This window comes from Nelusetta ayraudi, unplaced genomic scaffold (assembly GCF_046127955.1).
Source record: "Nelusetta ayraudi isolate G7.1 ecotype Tasmania unplaced genomic scaffold, CSIRO-AGI_Nayr_v1 ptg000017l, whole genome shotgun sequence".
NCBI classification, from domain to species: domain Eukaryota; kingdom Metazoa; phylum Chordata; class Actinopteri; order Tetraodontiformes; family Monacanthidae; genus Nelusetta; species Nelusetta ayraudi.
The window spans coordinates 3,530,840-3,549,555 of record NW_027466067.1 but is presented as its reverse complement, the minus strand read 5'-3'; the positions used below and the strand labels follow the sequence as shown (position 1 = coordinate 3,549,555).

The 18,716-nt window shown below is 44.4% G+C and overlaps 3 protein-coding genes across 7 annotated transcripts in view; 2 read left to right on the top strand and 1 right to left on the bottom strand.

The window, feature by feature from the left end:
- Positions 1–2,814: 2,814 nt before the first annotated feature.
- On the bottom strand, positions 2,815–7,202 carry ccdc51 (coiled-coil domain containing 51). 3 transcript variants are annotated; one of them, XM_076024796.1, is made up of 7 exons: positions 7,068–7,202; positions 6,456–6,536; positions 6,133–6,343; positions 5,890–6,027; positions 5,645–5,809; positions 5,298–5,504; positions 2,815–4,194 (listed from the first exon to the last, which is right to left on the bottom strand). In XM_076024796.1, the coding sequence occupies exons 2-7, from the start codon at positions 6,458–6,460 to the stop codon at positions 3,613–3,615; spliced, it is 1,308 nt and encodes a 435-aa protein (XP_075880911.1). In that variant the 5' UTR covers positions 6,461–6,536; positions 7,068–7,202; the 3' UTR covers positions 2,815–3,612. The 3 variants fall into 3 exon arrangements, with proteins under 3 accessions (XP_075880911.1, XP_075880912.1, XP_075880910.1); XM_076024797.1 differs by having other exon boundaries at positions 7,020–7,189; XM_076024795.1 differs by having other exon boundaries at positions 7,097–7,174.
- Positions 7,203–7,575: 373 nt separating this feature from the next.
- On the top strand, positions 7,576–9,337 carry tma7 (translation machinery associated 7 homolog). Its single transcript, XM_076024794.1, has 4 exons — positions 7,576–7,732; positions 8,076–8,131; positions 8,573–8,660; positions 8,920–9,337. Exons 1-4 carry the CDS (start codon positions 7,717–7,719, stop codon positions 8,952–8,954), a joined length of 195 nt encoding a protein of 64 aa, XP_075880909.1. The 5' UTR covers positions 7,576–7,716; the 3' UTR covers positions 8,955–9,337.
- Positions 9,338–11,845: 2,508 nt separating this feature from the next.
- mtss1 (MTSS I-BAR domain containing 1) overlaps positions 11,846–18,716 on the top strand; it is a 48,163-nt gene continuing 41,292 nt past the window's right edge. For all 3 annotated transcript variants that reach the window (XM_076024803.1, XM_076024801.1, XM_076024800.1), the window contains exon 1: positions 11,846–12,734. In XM_076024803.1, the coding sequence (XP_075880918.1) occupies positions 12,663–12,734 (72 nt within the window). In that variant the 5' untranslated portion in view covers positions 11,846–12,662. The remainder of the gene's footprint in view (positions 12,735–18,716) is intronic.

Genomic DNA, 18,716 nt, shown 5'->3' with positions numbered 1-18,716 from the left:
GACAGTGAAGCGTGATACAGCAAAACATGTGGCAATAATTCAGCGTGACGCCTGTCGCTATCAGCAGGTGCCACGTTTGGCCTGTACGCCTGAACTGAGCAGCTACAAGTTAGGAGGTCCTCTCAGGTGGTCCTCAGACGAGCCCTCCATCGTAGCTTCCAGTCCTCCCGGTTCTCCATACATCTGGCCAGCTCGTCTATGCTTTGTGCTCCTGCGTCTTTCTTGAGTACATCCACATATGTTAGTGTTTTTCCTCCTCGTGACCGGTGCCCATGTGTTGGTTCCCACAGAACCAGTTTGCTGGCTGGCAGCTCCTGGTGCCTTTGGCAGTGTGCTGCTAGTCTCATTCTCCTGGCTGCTATTTTATCGCTCACCCTTGGTATTCCAGCATACGGATTCCTGTTGGTAATATGCGTACTCTTGCTGATGTTGAGCACTACACGTAACATTCTGGTGTAGCACCTGTTAAGAGACTTCTGCTGCGTTGGTTTCAGGGTCCAGCATTCACTGTCCATAGAGGAGAACAGACTCTACCGTTGCGTAAAAGAAGCCGAGTTTGATTTGTCGGGGGAGATTGGAGTTCCATACACTGACCATGCCATTCAGGGCCTTCCATGCAAGTGCCTTCCTCACTGTAAGATCTTGCTCTGTTGAGTTGACCCATGATCCCAGGTGCTTGAAGGTTAATCAATATGTAATCATTTTAGATTCTGGCGCTCTTTCACTTACCCTCCCTCTCCTAAGTTTGCCAGTGAGCTACAGTGGCCTGTACATACAAACCTGGATACCTCGCCCACCTTGTCTTTGTTTGGTTAATTTGAGGACGCAAGCATTCGCCCTAATTATGAAACACTGTCAGACCGTCTGGATTGTCCACACCTGGCTTCCCTAGAAATTTGGCGGTGCAAGATGGTAAGAAGTGTTCTCTGGGTAGGTTAACCAAATTACTTTTAATGTACTACACGTATACACTATAATGCATTTATGGGTATTATATTAAGCTTTTTCTAATATAAAAATCATAAATTAGGCCACAGTCTTCACACTGGACCTTTAAGTGCGAAGTAGAGGAGTTGTGGGTATCTCTCAACCTTATGTAAGAGTCGTCCCTGTGTATAGAACGGTGGAGAAGCACAAGGAGACAAATTCTTGCGTTGTTAAGTCAGTGAGGGAAAGATAACTATTTGCCCCGCAGCACTGGAATGACTCTGCAAGTTTCAAACACGACAAGTGGGTGTGTGGAGTTTTTGGCAGCAGGACATTTAATGATACACACGGTCATATATAATCAAAGGGGCACATTTATTACTCTTTACCCTATCGGACGACATTACAAGCCCTATCAATGGACACGTAGACCACAGATAGAATCAGGCACTTTACTGCATGCTTTTAATTATCTAATGCAGCCGACGACCATAATGCCAAAAAAAGGAAAACAACTTTTTCTCTTTAACATAACCAGACTATTCAGATTTTCTCTTCTTCTTCTGCTTTTTGTCTATACTTCATGTCGTCTTTCTTAAACTCCTCTGGCGTTTTAGTCGTTTGTGGCCTGCAGCTTTCTAGCAGCAAGGCTTGCGAACATATGCTGAATTTTTTCAGCGATCTTTTTCATTAAAGACTGATACTGCAGCTGCGCTCGGAAAAACTGTCTACATCAGCACAAGACGGTATGTAGTCCATCGAGCGAGATGAAGCCTCCCACCCTGGCGGACATCATCTGTCTTTAGTATCTGCAGTATCTAAATACGTACAGGCGACTTGGCCGCGGTTACCAAAGCGTGTCACGTTGCCGAGCTGTGCACCTTTTGTTGCAGACACTTTTGTAATCCTTCCCCACACGGTCTGTTTGTGCAGCTTTAAGGAGCTTAATAAAGTATCAAGCTTTCCATATCCACATCACAATAGCTCAGACTGGAGAGCATGTGTGCATGTAGGCGTGTGCATGTACATGTGTGTTTGTTTTGCTTACCTCATTGTGCTAAATCAAGGCCCAGCACCTGCCACAGTGGCTTGATTGACGCAGCAGATAGACCCAACTGAGTGTTCCAGTATCTGGATCCCTTCGTGCAGCAGTAATGGTCCTAAATCTGCTGCTCCACTTTTCCTCCACGTATTTTCCTGACCGGTGCTGTATTATGTAAGATCTTTCACCACGCTGTTCGTCCACAATCTTGATTCTTACACTTTTTCAGTGGCAAACAAACCTCCCTTTATATATTCAACCATTAAACATCACACAAATATCATATTTAACCTTGTTAAACATCACTTTATTTCTTGGCTGGTGTTGTTAACGCCTGTTTTTTCTGGTTGTGTAAGGAGTTAATTGCAGAGTTAATTGTCATAATAGGGGATGCATGCTTGTACCTTGAATTTGACTGCAGGAGTGAGTAAGTATAGAAGATGGATGGATGTTCCTTATGTAATTTCTTTCTTTTTTTTTTTTTTTTTTTAGGTCTTAGGGAAAATGTACAATTCAAACACTAATTAATATGATATGCTGCTCCCTTCTGGCCGAAAGGTGCAGTTGCAAGCTGCATGTTTCGGGCATATACCTTTTCAAATTATTATTTATTTATTTACGATTCAACCAGAGAAATTGTGATCTTTGTTAAACCATCGCAGTATTCTGTGGCCATGCAATGTTCATCCCATTTTTTAGTCATTTGCATTGAAAGTGAACCAACTGTTTTGGTTCTGAGTTGTTCTTCAGGAAGCTCAACACACTGAGGTTTCATTCTTGACTGCTGACTATATTCTGATCCATTCAAGAAATAAAAGATGAACACATTAAAGAAGAATCACAGCTCATTGTTTCAAGTGTTTAATTATTTCTGGTAAATTGTCAAGTCAATCAATTAAACACCACTGGTTCTCCTCACATGTGTAAAAACTCAACCTTTCTGCTGCCTGACATATGTGTTGCTTCACAGCAAAGTGCAAATAAAATCCAGTGAAAAAGCTGGTGGATTTGGTCCACAAGGTTTAACTGGCTGTGTGGGAACTTTTTTTTTTTTTTAAATGTGTGGTGATGCCTCAACTAAGCTGTTCAATGTTAGATAAGACACAGTGATGATTGGAAGTGATTTGGGGTATTGAGGTGTATTTTGTCTTTTTCTTCGAGTGCCATCAAGATCCATCAAAGTGGAGATAAAACAGTCACGACAGAAACTCTAAAAATAATGCGTTTTGCACCTTGGAAGCTAAAAAGTAGTAACCGAGGAGATTTTGGGCTGCAATGGACCATAATGGCCTCATGTGATGTCATGTTATGTCAATGCCTCTTTTTCCAGTGCTCTTCATCATCTTGTAATACAACAAATCTTCAACGTAGGCAATTATTTCTCGATATAAACATAACATCATGTTATTCATCGTGGACTGCATCTTGAATAATATTTCCTGCTGTCAGCATCACAATGTGTAGGAAGCTGCTCCTCGATTTAGTATGGTGCGGAAAACAGCAGCAGAGGTCTTGAGTCTTGAACCTACGCCTTCATGATTTAGTCGTTTAAAACCCATCGATTGGTCTATTTCGAGGGAACCTGTTAGACGATGATTCCCGAAAACAGATGGGCCAGCTGCATGTCTGAAACTGGTTCCTGTCTAACCAGTTCCTCTTAGCAGTAGGTACACAGCAGAGACGGTGATGGCGGTGGCGGTGTAAGTAAACACGGCGTTATAGAGAGTGCTGGTCCTTATTCGCTCACCCAGTGTCCTCTGGGTCTCGCCCAGTACCCTCACCACTGCCTCCCTCTCCCACTGCTCCCCTCCCTCTGGTCTCACTGGTGCTGCAATCTGTGGCTGAGAGGCCTGTGGCTCAGCCTGAGGTTTGGTTTCCAGCAGCTTCCTCATCGCTGACAGTTCCCCCTCGACTCGTCCCAGCCCGAGCTCCAGTTGTCCCAGCTGCGGCGGGACGGACTCCAGCAGGGATTTTGTCTTTTGGCTGCTTAGTCGAAGCTCTTTTATGGCTGACAGAGGCACTGACGATAAATCTAGGTTGGCACTCCGCTGGTCCTGAAGGATGACGTCCCTTTGCGTGCCTGCGTCGCTCAGGGCCACCCTGAAGCTGTCGATGAGCCCTCGCAGCTCATCCTGCTGGGAGCGATGGTTCCCAGCCTGGACTCGGAGGGCTTCCTGCAGGCTCTCTGGACCTTTCTGGGCTTCAAGCAGGAGACTCTTCAACTCCTAAACACCAAAGAAGAAAAGGTCTGTCACAGCTGCCAAAGAATCAGGGTGAAGTCATCCATGTAAAGATGCAGTAAGAACAGTTCCCACACCATGCCTGCCACAATATCAACACGACAGCTAGAATCATTCATAGGTTTTAAGCAAAATAGAAACAGAAATAGTAGGAAACCAGAAGTGCTGAAGTACGCCACAACTAACATACTCATAAAGTAGGTATAATGTTTTAAATCAGTGGTTCTCAAACTTTCTCTGTCACGCCCCACCTTGGAGGAAGAACATTTTTCATGACCCCACCCCCAAATGTAGGGCTAGAAGCCCCAAATTTGACGTGGCTGTGTCTTGAGGGATCCTGATGAACCTGCAAGTGGCCCCATGTCTCTAGGACAAAGTTGACTTTTGACTTGCATGGCATTAGGGCAGTGGTTCTCAAACTTTCTCTGTACATACTGATGCAAAGGTGCTTGATTACGTTCTATCAGCGCTGGAAAACTCTTCATTGTCCTCTGGCTTTTTCGCTCGCGGCTCGCGCAGAAAATAGACCAGACGCCTCTGATACGATCGCGGTGCGAGCCGGCCGCAGAGGTGCACCCCGCTTCAAGTCTGGCGTGAACGACACCATCGTTCCACAGCTACTGGCGGAACGATTCTACAGACAAAAGTGCCCAACAACAAAGAACTCTGGCCACTGCCGGACTCCTGAATTCTTCTTTTCGTCCCTGTCAAATATTTGTCCATCCTGTGTACCTGAGCAGCGCTTTTCTTAGCTACAACCTACTGCACACTTTTTGTTAATTGTTCCGCCGTGGAAAAAGTTCCGACGTGAAAACATTAGTTCCCCCGGGCGCCCCGTCCCCCTCCCGCCCGGTGTTTCGCACCCCCCCAGACGTGACTCTGCACCCCCCAAGGGGGGCGCGCCACCCACTTTGAGAAACATTGTTTTAAATGATCCCAATAGTTGAGGCTGTTTTCCTTCTGGCAGCAGACAAAGTAAAAACTGTGTAAACCAAGTCAGTAAGTGCAGAAATATCTCAGATGATCCAGCTCACAAAAAGCTTAGATAATAATGATGACAACAATATAATATAATGATTCCTCCTTACCTGTAGGCGAACACGGTTAATGTATGTTGATCCCATAACCCCGATCAGTGTTCCGAGGACTGAGCCGATGATGGACCAGTTCTTGGTTCGTTCAGCTCTCGTCCTCTCCTTCTCATGACTCTCCCTGACCGCAGCGGAGAACAAGGCAAACTTCTCCCTCTCTGAGCTCTCAGCATTCTCATACGCTGTCCTGAGACGACGCTCCTCCTATGATCACAGACAGCGCAAAGGTGGATTTAATTCTACTGACAGAACAGTTGTGGCGTACACCAGCAATGCATTTTTTACATTTGTCACTACACAGGCAGGCGGTTTCTGAATTCACATCTCCATTACTGTAAGCCAACCTGGAGGAGTTTGTGTTCCAGCGTGGCCAGTTCCAGGTAGTGAGCCTCCTCCCTGGAAACTCTGTCCAGCCGGTCTCGGACTTCTTTCAGCCTGACCTGCAGGGCCTCCAGGCTGACATGAGCCTCTCGCACCATCCCTCTGGCCACCATGAACGCTGCCTCAGCCTGCAAGAACCAGACAGACTCAGTCACAGGCACATGCAAAAAGTGCATCTGTGAGTTTAAACGTTGCCATTTCCACCAACCTCAGTGACACTAGTCTGAGCTTCGCGGACCTCATTCAGCCCCACAAACTCCTCGTATCTCTCCCACCAGTAGTTCGCAGAGGCACTTGCTGCCTGCACCGACCTCTGACCCCACTGCCGCCCAAGCTCCCCTGCATGCTGCGGATAACAGTATAAGCTTTAAATCCATATCGAAGGAGTTCACAGAAACATTTGTGATCCCCAAAAAAAGATGCTGTTACTGCCCAGAAGAAATGTCCATACCTTTAAAACAGCAAGCGCACGCTCCTTTACCGCCTCAGGTCCAGCCTTTGCACCAGAAGGTGCTGGGTTAGTTGGTGGAGGGGGGTCTGGCTCATGGTGAGCACTGTAAGCTCGAACCAGTGCGACTCTGAGAGGCAGTGATCCAGACAAAGGGTGGCGAGATACACAGCAGGAGCCATGAACCCACAGAGAGACCTGAGCTCCTCCAAGCCTGTAGAAGACAGTACAGATTCTGTTACTCAAACTGTTTAAAGTGTTGTATGTACATTTAAAACAAACAAACATACTTGTGTCCCCAGTGAACAGCGTAATGTGTGGCATACCTCATTGAGGACAGCAGTTGGTAGGGTTTTGAAAGGGATTGACTTTTACCGCAGCTACAGTGCCAACAGTGGACCAGGCACCTGGGAGGACAGAAAGGGGGAATGATTTGAGACTGACTGATGCGCTAAAAAGGACTGCTGTATCCAAGTCTTGACTGTTGGGAATATATTTCAAGGAAAATGCAAGTCTTTTTGTGAGCAAAACCGACCGCATTCAATAACAGCAGGTCTGGACAAATGTACTAATTCAACACAACACAATCACAATAGTAATTTGTAACTTAACTCTCATTTTACGGCTTGAGGATTCAAATAACATATTTTGTGGTTGAACCAAAAGCAAAAATAAACGTTGTAACTATACAGGCATTTAAATATGCATTTTCCAAGATCCAATAAACTTCTGTATGACTTCCATATATTTTTCAGTGTTCCGTTGAGCAAAACGCAAACAAAATTTCCCCTTTAAATCAATGTTGCTAGCTGACCTTGCTTCATTCAAAACTAGCTTACATAGCTTATAGCAGCACGTTGCTAAGCAATCGATAAAATGACTTCTCTGACTTCCTCGAAAGTCGTCATAAGGTGAAAGTATGATTATTAAAAGAGTACCAGTTTTCGCCAATGTTGTCAAAACCCACATGCCAAACGTTGGTCGATTCTATAGGTTAGTTGTCGGCATGACGTGAAAGGAAAGAGCTAGTTTGGCTTCCTTTCTTCTTCTTTCAAGTGGATAGTATGCTGAGTAGTATTTTGGTACTTTACCGCCGCCCAGCGCTGAGGAGCAAATATAGCATAAAAAGAATAGTAAAGATAAGAATACTTTAGTTAAACTACATGGGGGGTAAATGACTCAAGTCATTTGAAAAAGTAATCGAAACTGTATTTCTCTTAAAAAAAAAAAAAGAAAAAAAAGGTTAAAGGACTACATTTGCGTTATTTCTGAAGAACAAATTGAAATAGCTTTAAAAACATTTGAGTAAATAGAATACAATATTTTATTTGGTAAGTGTAATAATAGTGACGTTATTATAGTTGATAGTGACGTTACTACCATTATTTATTTATTTTTCAAATGTGTATTTTATATATTATATTTATTTTTTATTTCAGTCAGGCAAGGTTTGGACATTCTATTTCCGTTTTAGTTTCTGTTGAGGTCCTGTTAGCGCGGATTGAAAGAGTGGTGTGACGAGGTTGCTAACGGTGTGTTACCGAAAAGATTATACCTTCCGAACACTGTCTGTAACCAACTGTCAACATGTCTGGCAGAGAAGGTAAGACATAGTCACTTAAAATCACCTGGAATTTCCCCGTCTGTCATGGACTAATCAAAATGGTGTATTGTTCTTTTTTACTTTAAGGATTAGACAAGCTAACATGGCTACGAACCGCGAAAGGGAACGCTAGCTGATACATATCAGAATATAGTATTACACTAATAACCGTTGGCATTAGTACAAGGTATCAGTGTTATGGTTATCGTTTTTAAAATGTAACACAACACTAAAACAACATTCGATCACCGCTGAATCGTAGCATTCGGTTTATTTTTCTTCCAATACTGTAGGAAAAAAATAAATAAATCAAAAATCAAAGTGACCGTTGCATGTGTTGTAGGAGGCAAGAAGAAGCCACTGAAGGCTCCTAAAAAACAGGCCAAGGACATGGATGACGTAAGTATCATTATTCTTCATACCGCCAATGTTGTTGGGTTGTTGTTTTCAACAATTTACTTCAGCATTATCCGCAGTGCTCAGCAGCCACATAAGCAGTCTGTTGTACATTAAAAAAACAAACAAAAACAAAACAAAACAAAAAATACAAATCCCGAGGTTTCTTAATGTTTAGTGTGCTAAATACAAAATTTAACAATCTAGCTTTTTCAAGACCTTCTGACTAGCTTTAAAAGAAAAAAAAAAGAAGAATACGTTGGAAGCTCATTATAGATTTCTAAATATTTGCCTAGAATAATATGTGGCCAGTCAGACAGAGCATTGGTGCCTAAATCTATTTGATGTTCATGGAACCACCAGTATGTCTGTTTTCATTTTTGATTGAAATGGACAAACCTAGTCAGGCATATCGTTAAAACAGTCGGAACACTTTTTCCTCAGGATGACATGGCCTTCAAGCAGAAACAGAAGGAAGAGCAGAAGGCCCTGGAGTCAATGAAGTCCAAAGCTGCTGGAAAGGGACCTTTAAGTAAGACTAAATCATTAAGTTCTTCCTAACAGTAAACAGTCATTTGATGTTGTCTTCTTTTAATATTTTTAACATGAGTACAAGAGAAGGCTAACCTATTTTTATGATTGTGATCTTTAAGTTAAAAGAAAATATAATGTTATACGTCTTGAGTTGGGTTCAATAAGTCTGCAATTTTAATTTTATGATTGTCGATGTTTGTGTTGGCTCTTTTCTGTTTGCTCTGCCTTAATTGGTTTCCTTTTTTGTATTCCTCTAGCGGGCGGTGGTATAAAGAAATCAGGCAAGAAGTAACATTGAAGTTTGACGATGACGTTGGTTTGCTCCTGCGCCTTACTTCCTGTGTCATCAGACTCCAGACCAGCCCCGTTTACATCAGTTCCTGGAAAAGAATCTGTCATTTGAACGAATATTGATTTGGTCACTCAGTTATACCCTACCATGGTGTCCAAATTAGACATTTTCACAGATTTTTGATGTTGAATCACTCACAAAGACTGACCTAAAAAAATCTTTAAAACCATATTTGAGTTAAAGGTATGCTACTGAGAAAAGAAAAACCTGCCTTGTGTTTTGTTTCCTTGTTGGTGAGAAACGCAACTAGTACACAGCTGCTTTTTCTTTTTCTCACTGTTGTGTTGCAAAGTGGGACATGCTAATAAAGATTTCTGTAATTATGGCTTGTCTTGTAATTCTTGGTCAACAGAAAAGGTATCTATTTAGAAATCCACTTTGAAAGTGTGAAGCAACTGCAATAAGATTTTACTATCAAGCTTCCAGTAATTTTAACGCCATTACCTTTAACCCTTCACAGGGCGAGGAACCATGACTGTTCACTCCCTCAGACATATTATTACACACAGTCATATAATAATAAATTCAACACAGTCTGTTTTCTTTCTGCTGGTCACATGAGGAAGTCTTAAGTGAATTTGTTTCATGCTGCTACTCATGAAAAACTATCTTTCCAAATGTGCCATTGACACTTTAGGAGATAGGTGCATAAAATAAAATTGTTTCATTGAGTGCCCTACTAAGGTCTAATAGTCACATCCATCTCCGATACCCACTTCCTAAATATGCACTAAGCTCTATTTAAATATCTCCTTCAAATATGTGTGAAGTTGAAATGTTTTAACAGGTGGCTGTAAATGGGAGGCAATGCTTTTTTGTTGTAATCTAGATGGTTTTGGGGGAGAGGGGTTCCATTGTGTGGTGCTAAACGGCTGGAGTGCAGGATGGAAAATAACCATTAAAAGGACTAAAATGTAGCAGTTGAGTTTTATTCCCTGTGAGATCTCAAAAAATGCCATTGGACCTTTAACATTTTACCCCCGTGACCCTGAATAGGAATAAACGGGTATAGAAGATGAATGAATGTTTGACAAAATGCAGGTTCTTTTTAAGGTCTCGTGGCAGCAGAGGGCGCTGCTGTGCTTTGCATTAACATTGCATTTTTTGTATAAAGCCCCAAAGCAATTGTTACGTATGTTTCCACATTGAATTCTATTAGAAGTCCCTCAGAAGAAACAAGTTAAGTCTTGTTCTGACTTATTCTGCTCTAATTTCTGTCGGTCAGTTTGCAGATGGAAGGAGACAAACATCTGCCACATTAGAGTCAGGGTTGGGGGTTGGGGGTGGTGGTGGTGGTGTTAATATTATAGAGGTTATACTGTATACAGTAGTTTTAGAGGATTATTTGATCCTCTATACCAGGCATGGGCAAATCTACGGCCCGGGGTCCTTTAGCGGCCAGTTAACCTTTTTTAATTCTGCCCGCCGAACTTGAAATTATATTGATAAGAAAGTCATAAAATAGCTGTATTTCATCCATTTCCTCAGTGTTTTAAGAATCATTTCAAGGAAGAGCTAAATACCGCGTGGCTTCAAAAACACGTTTTCGTTGTAACACTTTTGGTAATTTTTAAATTGACATTAAATCACATTTGTTTCTACATATCACATGATGTATTTTTTTTTCTCCTATGAGGTGGGTCACCAAAACACTCCACCCATCTGCTCCTGGTCCGGCTCCCTCTGTCTAACATCAGAACCCATTGTAGTCCACCAGTCAAAAAGTTTGCCCAGCCCTGCTCTGTACATTTCTCTTTCGTATCACTCCGCTGACACTGCAGGCTGCAATCATTGGAGCAATCAGACTTTCAAATACGGCACCAGAGGCGGATCCTGTTGTTTTATCCAATCTTTATGGTGACACACACGATGTGGACCTCTGCTCTCATGACTCAGTGCCAGCACGTGCACACGCATTGCTGTGGCACGCTGGTCGCCATGGCAACCAGACGGGTAAAGGAAGTCTCTGGCCGCCGTGACTCAGCTCCCTGTGTGATCCCTTGTGTTTATCGGCGATGGTTGCCACAATATAGAATTGCACCCACCTATTTGGAATAAACAAATACCACCAGGCAACACAAGGACTTACGTAACGGATACCACCTGAATGAGACAGACCTCCAGTGTTTGATCAAGCATCTGCACAGTACAACACTGGTCTTAAAAAAAGAGTCCATTCCAGAGTGAAGAAGACAACACCCGGCAGGAAAGGACAACATAGAAAGGAAACCACAGTATGAAAAGCTCAAATACAAATATAGCCCAAATGCTGAACATCGTGACAGGTTGACCTTGGTTTTACCCTAAAGACAGACGGTTTCAATGCAGCTCACACTAAACGTTTAGAATCATTACAACAAATATGTCGTTTTGTTTCTGTAGAACGTTTTCTTATAAATGTACTTATATGTCTACAGCCCACCATCCCCCCGCCGTCGCTTGGCGTCGGCAGCACGCAATAGAACTTCCAACAGCCACATATGCACACGCAGCAGCATCAGATGAAGCGTGCTTAGCCTCGACCGGAACATCGTTTTAAGTTCAAAATAAAAGTAGCAAAAAGAAAACGTCACAAAAACTGAATTTCTTTTCACGTCTTCTAAATAAACAATGACGAAAAAATAGCCCATTGTGCCATCAATTTGAAAAATTGTCGACTTGTATTATCAATATAACTCAGTTAAGACTATCGCGTGTTAAAGTCGCCAAACTTTAGGAATCAAAAAGTGGATATTTTAGGAAAAGAGGCGCTGGGCTTTTATTGTGAAATTACAAGCAGGATGTGCAATTTATCAATTTGACTGTCTTGACGCGACGAACGTCGACTCTCTCACTCATTCACTTTAGGTCAGCGCTCCTGTTTGGAGTAGAGCGGCTGCACCGTGTCGGGAAAACTCGCAGGAAAACAAGGTGAACTCATCGGATACACTTCGGAAACCGGCGACTTGAGGATTTCAAACTAGATAGGAAGTCCGATTCGACCCGCAGAAAAAAAAAATTATATTGCGGTGTCCCGACCAGTGGGGAGCGCGTGCGTGACCGTGCGCGTGTTTTCGGCTGGAAAAGCAAACAGTCGCAGCAGTCACAGGTTGCTGCTGCTAGTGGAGTTGAACAGCAGACGAGACGAGCCGAGCTAGCCCAGCGAGCTAGCCGCGGTTAGCCCTGTTCCCTCCTGGTGCCCGGCGGGACTTTAACCGGCGGCCGGAACTCTGACAAAAAAAAATTATAACCGCCAGACGTATTTCCAGACAGCGTACCGCGTGATTCAGTCATGATGTGGTTCTTTCTCGGACGTTTATCTCGCTGGCCAGCGGGTAGCATCGGCTGACCGAAGCCCGGTTTTGAGTCCCTCGGCTCCCTTCGACCTGGATTCGGTTCCTGAGCGGTCGTCTCTTCGCTTCCCTCTCTCCTCTCCCCTCCCCGTTTTTTCCCAACTGCTGTTTTTGACTCTCTCTCTTTTTTTTTTTTTTAAAGGTGGGACTTTTCCCTCCGGGCGTTGTAACTCACAGAAACTCCTTTATATATATTTTTAAGAGCCCTTATTGACTCCACCGTCAGTGCAGTTTTTTTTAAGCTTGTCTGGAACGAGGCTTAGAAAAGTTTGCTTGTTTGGGAAGTTGAGGAGGATTTTTCCGAGACTGTGGAAAAATGGATGCGGGTATAGAGAAGGAATGCAGCGCCTTGGGAGGGCTCTTCCAGCTCATCATGAACGACATGAAGGTAAAAACAAATTAAAATCACTCTCTTGGCTGTCCTAATCCGTCTTTCCTAATGTGAACATACTAATATTCAGTTCTTTATACTTTTGCATGAAGTGCTTTTATTTGCCCCCCTCTTCATGGTTCTCTTGTTTCATCCTCTTCATATTTTCTCTTCATTTCTTTTTCAAATTCAACTGATATTTAGAGCAGTAATGTGATTACTTGTCTGTATCGATTGCAATTCAAGGAAAAACATAGTTTGTACTAAAGAAAAAAAAAAAATCCACACACGTGTAAATGTAAAGATAAAATTAAAACATAAATCATTGTGGATGCAACAGCATTTACATTTAAAGTGATGCAGTCAGATGCAGGGAATGTTGTATTGTGTACTAGTAATGCCGCCTCCCAGTTGGTGTCAAACACATTGACACACAAGACATTTTCCCACATTGCCTCACACGCACACCCTCTCTCACTACGTCCATGTTTACACTTCCTCCTGTTAGTAACACAGGCAGACGTTAGACTGCTTTAAAGTGCCCGGAGGCCTGGAGCAATGCTAATGCTGTTTTAAAAGGGTGAGAGATGTCAAATGGAGAGTCTCACATTTGAATGAGTAGGCATAAGATGTGTGTAAACCCCCCCCTCCCCCTCGCCATGACCCCCCTCCTGAAGGACGTCTTATTACGCTCTGTATTTAGCAGGAGTGGATGTTGAGCGCTGGGGATGTTGATTGGGTAATGAATGAGCCGAGGTTAAAACTGGAAGTGGGCCATGTGAGACGGTAACTGAGCTGCACGGGGGTGGATTTTACCAGCTGTGTGCTCTTTGATGTCTGCCGAGCAGGCTGCCCTTTTGCCGTCCGTGCGTCCGTTTGTCTGCCTGTTTCACTGCCCTCAGATGTTCATCATTAGCAGCCTCTGTTTTCCCATCAGCCCCCGAAAAAGCAAAAAGGCTGCGCCCTGCTTTTAAGGCTGCTCCAGCCTTCTAAAGACAGGCGGCACCAAATGTTGCCTTTTGTTTAGCTGTTTTAACACTGGATGTTTTCTTAATTTCAAACACAACTAAATGCAGGCAGATTTCAGGGTAATGACATGGTCTCATATACCGTCTTTGATGAGGCCATAAGAATATCCATCATGCTAATCCATTTGTCAACGTTGGTGTTTTTCCTCAGATAAGTCATGATTGGACGGTTTCAACCGATGGCTGATGCTTATTGACTTGCTGTCTGTGCAAAGTGCAGAGCCTGTTTCACTCTGAAGGTTCATCAGTGGCTGAAGTAGATAGACACTGTGAAACAGCTGTGTCCAAAACACAGTGCCTTGCCAAAACAAAAGTTGAGTTTTATGTAAATCAATTTCCCCCCCTCCTAAATCTGGTATTGTGCTTCTTGTGGGGTTTCCTTCTTTGCATTACAAACTGGTCCGACTGCAAAAAAAAACTCCTGCCAGTGCGCACAGCTTGATGTCTGCTCGGGGAGCACTGCAGACTGCAGGCTAACATGTCTAGTCATGTGTGATTGGTCAACGTATTGTAGTTTCTAAGAGGTCAGTGCAGTGTTCAAGAAAATGACTTTTAAAATTCATGTTTCTGTCACCTAAAAGTCAGACGAAATACAAGGAAACATTCCAAAGACACACGCAACACTGGGTCACGTGACTCTTTTACTGGGGAATAATTTTAAAACTGGCGCAGCAGGATGAGCTTACTTAATAAAGGGCCTGGAAACAAGACAGTTTTCACCCTTAAGCTGTATTTTCACCTAGGGAAAATATCAAATGTGACAGATTTGAGGTCTGTGGTCTGGAGTTGAGTTGCAACATCCTGTTTCTCAGAGAACTCTGGTGGATTGGTTGATGCACGCAAGCCCAAGAACAAACGTATCTGTCAACAGATTCCTCGCTCCAGGATAACGTCTTCCTGTGGCAATGATGATGCCTCATTGAAACCAAACCATGACTCAGCCAACAGAAATCCAGATATGTTGACAGAATCAAACGTGAGATGACTCTAAGAATTCGTAGTTAACACTGTGGCCGTGGATTCCACAAGGAGAGCTTTCTTAAATTAGAAAAAAGTTCTATCAATTAATTTTTCTCTCACGTGTCATAGTACCTACAAGCATTGTGGTCACTGTCTTGTGTATTCGCCCATCAGAGGCTCATTGTGTGGCCGGAAAACCCCTGACTGTGCGCACATCTGCCGCTTTGTCAGTAGCTGAAGTCAAAAACCACATGGAACTGTCAGGTTTTATCTTCAGGATGCCAGAGAAAACCGTCCGGCCGTGTGTTTTTTTTTCTTCTTCTTTTTGCACGGGTTGTCATGAATTTGAAATGTTCAGCGATTAGAAATGTGGCGAAACATGCAGACTTCCTGTGTTGGTTCGTGAGTCAGTCACCCGTGTTGTCAGATAACAGGCAGCAGGGATGGGCATGGCGCTGTGTGCCACCATATCTGGATATTTTGGCAAAGGACAAATGGGGCACTCCTACCATCTGCCACAGACACACACACACACACACTTAGAGGAAATCATGTCTAATTAAAGGGGGGGAGCTGTTCAAACCTATTTCTCCTCAGGACACGAATACAAGCTCCACACTGAGGCCTGTTTCATTTTCATTTAGTCAATCGTCGAGCTGCGCCGCGAGTCAGACCTTTGCGTTGTGACGTAAGCTCTGCCTCGCTAGCCGACACAGATTTTCAAGCACCCGGCGCACTGTTTTGCGTACCGCGATGGCCCTCACGTGTGATCACATCTTAAGATTCGTGTCCCCATCTGATCTCGGTCTAATCTCGGCAAGCCAGAGAGCTCAGGGGGAAAGTCGTCACCCAGGACAATGTGGTTCTGCTGGAAAGATCCCGGCAGCCTATTGATTTCTGCCTCGGTTTCGTCAGCGGTGACATTATGATCCATCGACCTTCCACTCGCTGCCTCGCTCCCGCTGTTCTCCCACTCGCTCTTTCATTCGTGCTCCTGCGCTGACTTTTCTTCACCCGCTAAGTTTTCGACAGCTCTTCGCTCAAACGTTGCTGATTTCCTCTCCGTTATTCCTGTTTTTTGCGCCTCCCACCCACCGCCAAGTCGTCCTGATCTCATTCCGCATTCACGAGGACTTGATTACCGCGTCGGGGCTTCTATTCATTCCCATCGTTAGCTGGACTCTAAAGTGAAATTCCACTCGGAACAAACGTGCTCCGGCCATCCCACAGTCAGAGTGGCTCAGAGTGAAAAACGGTGTGTTTCCTTGTTTGTTTATGCGCTCCCCACGTGGGCGCGTTGTCTAGCGCGCACGCTGCACCCAGTGCAAAGTGAATGGGACGGGGGCCCGTGCGAGTAGAGAAGCAGATGGCATGTTAAAAACTAGAGGCGCCACCGGCAGTGGACGCATCCACACTGGAATAAACAAGAGTTTGTAAGACGCAGAACCGCGTCCCTCCGCTATGATTTGTTTGTGGACACGTGCGATCGCAGCTTGCAACAGTTCACAGCTACCTCAAGAAAAAAAAAAAAACAACCCTCCATCAGCTGAGATAATGTGCCCAGTAAGTCGTCGTCATTGTGTAATTACACAGCGGAGAAAGCGCTTCCCGACACCGGCGCGTCACGCGTCGCACCTCGTGGAACAGCAGCCCGGCTAGGTTGCGCATCAAAGTGGGCAATCCTCCCAAACCGCTGTTTGTTTTGGTAAAGTTCTGAGGTGCCGCAGAATGAGAGCCGTTGCCGCAATGACGCCGCTCAAAAGGGCAAGTGTCAGCTCTTCAATCAGTCACGATCGGTCAGGTCTCTATGAGCGTGTGACTGAGAAATCGTGAGCCGCTCCTGCTCAAGTTAGTGTGAGCCCAGTGATAACAGCGAGCACATACATCACCCACGCACTGACGTTTGCCAACACACCCTGCAACAGCGGGTCGTAACGTGAAGCCGCGTCGTACTGACTCAGTCACGCCGCTGATGCGATACTGTAGGGCAGCACTTTGTAGTTTCTGTCGGTGTCTTTGCAAATGAGTCCTGACGGGGAAATTGGCGGCCTGCAGAGACCGCAGGCAGCGGACGCAGTGAATGTACTCGCCGAGGATGGCGAACAACAAACAGAATCGCTCAAACTGCAAACCCCGACTGGGGTTTGTTATTTCTAGGAAAAAAAAACGTAGGAGGGACGACACATGATAGGATACATCAGGAAAACAGCTTGGAGTACAACAACAACAAAAAAAATCAGGAAGGCTATTAGGAAGGAGACAATACCAGGGTGAATTTTTTGTAGACTCCCAGTCAACGTTCTGATGTTGTTTGCAGCTGTGTCATCTGGTAGGTTCCTTCAGTTGCACCAATAGATGGTGCATTTTGACAGACCTCATCTTGTTTGACTGCTCTGTCGTAGTTGATTTGATGAGTAATTTGGCGATTCAACACCTCGAAGGTCGTTGTCCACACCTGTGACTGATTGACAGCTTCCTGTAATGTAATATTAGATGTGCCTCAACTTTCGAAATGAAGTCTTAGCTTGACCTCAGCTACAGTGGTTATTTATTATTGATTTATTTCTTTGGAAATCCAGATTCCCTCATTTATCGGAGACTCTGGAGCGGAGTCTGGAACAGAAATGAAGTCAAAGAGTTGCAGAAATGCTATGCAATGAAAGGAAATGGGCAACATCACATTTGCTGTTCAGTTTCCATTCAATTCATCTTGTCAGCAGCGATGTTGTGGCAAAAAGGTGGTTGAAGAGAAAGGTGAACGCCGTAGAAAAAGCTGTTTGTCAAGAATGTAGGTGTTTGTCTTGTGTCGAGAATCATATGCAAGCTATAGACTGGAGGTTTCTCAAAGGCAAGTGTGTAATATTTTGAGAAGAAACAGGGACATCAAGTGGTTCCGTTTTAGCGCTCACACTCTCATCCTCCCTCTCTTGAGCTTGCCAGTGAACTACGGTGGCCTGCGCACAAAAACCTGGATAACTCGTCCACCTTCTTCTTCATTGATTTATTTGAGGACGCGAACAGTCACCCTGAATACAAAATGTGCTATCAGGTGGGCTAGATTGTCCACACCAGGTCTCCTTAGAAATATGGCAGTGCAAGATGGCAGCTAACTGGGAGCAAGACCCTTGCTGTATACTATCATATACAAATAAGAACTGTTCTATTGTTCGGAAAACATTTTAATGTACAGCAAATGTACACTTTTATTAGTGTATTTATGGCCAGTATTTTAAGCTTTTGTATGAAAATCGTAAATCAGGCCAAAAACTACACACTGGACCTTTAACCAACAAAGGACAGCTGAGGGACAACGAGGTGATTTGATTATTGTGTCTTCCTGTTCGTCTCTTCCTTGCATGAATCAGGTCCACACAGTGAGTTTGTTGGCTGGGTGTGAGGAGCTGTGAGGAATTTGCTGGCCGTACTCCCCGTCTGTCATTCCGATGCGAACGCGTCGCAGTCGACGATGGTAGAGCGGAGCGATGGCGATGTGTTAGTCCGCGTGACGCTCGGAGTGACCGGTCTCCTATGAGCTTGCGGAGAGAAGGGGTGAAGGAGAGATTCGGATCCATGGTGTTGACACTAGATTTCCCTCTGGGAACCAATCGATTGATTTGTTCCTGGCAGCTTTAGAACCCTGCACCCAGTGCCAAGTCATCCTGGGAGATTTTGGTGCGCACAATGCAAATAAGCAAAATATCAAACGACGAAAGTAGGTGAAGTTGCCGTTCAGCGTGTGGTCGTGAGGAGAGGAGCAGTTCCATGGCTGGAAAGTCAAGAAAAACCTCTCGGCGTTCCAGCGGCCGGGCTCTGGGCCAGGCGGCCTTGCCGAGCGCCGCGACTTTGCAGAACAAACCATTAACCTGATGTTGACACTCCCCGTCCGTCTACTTTCCCCTCTCGCTCCTTTTTTCATCCTTCTCTTTGTGAGTCAACCAGTTGAGCTCAAACACGGCGGTTGTTTGAACAGCGTCGACCTCTCTTGCCCTCGCCCTCCAGCTTTGTCTCAGTC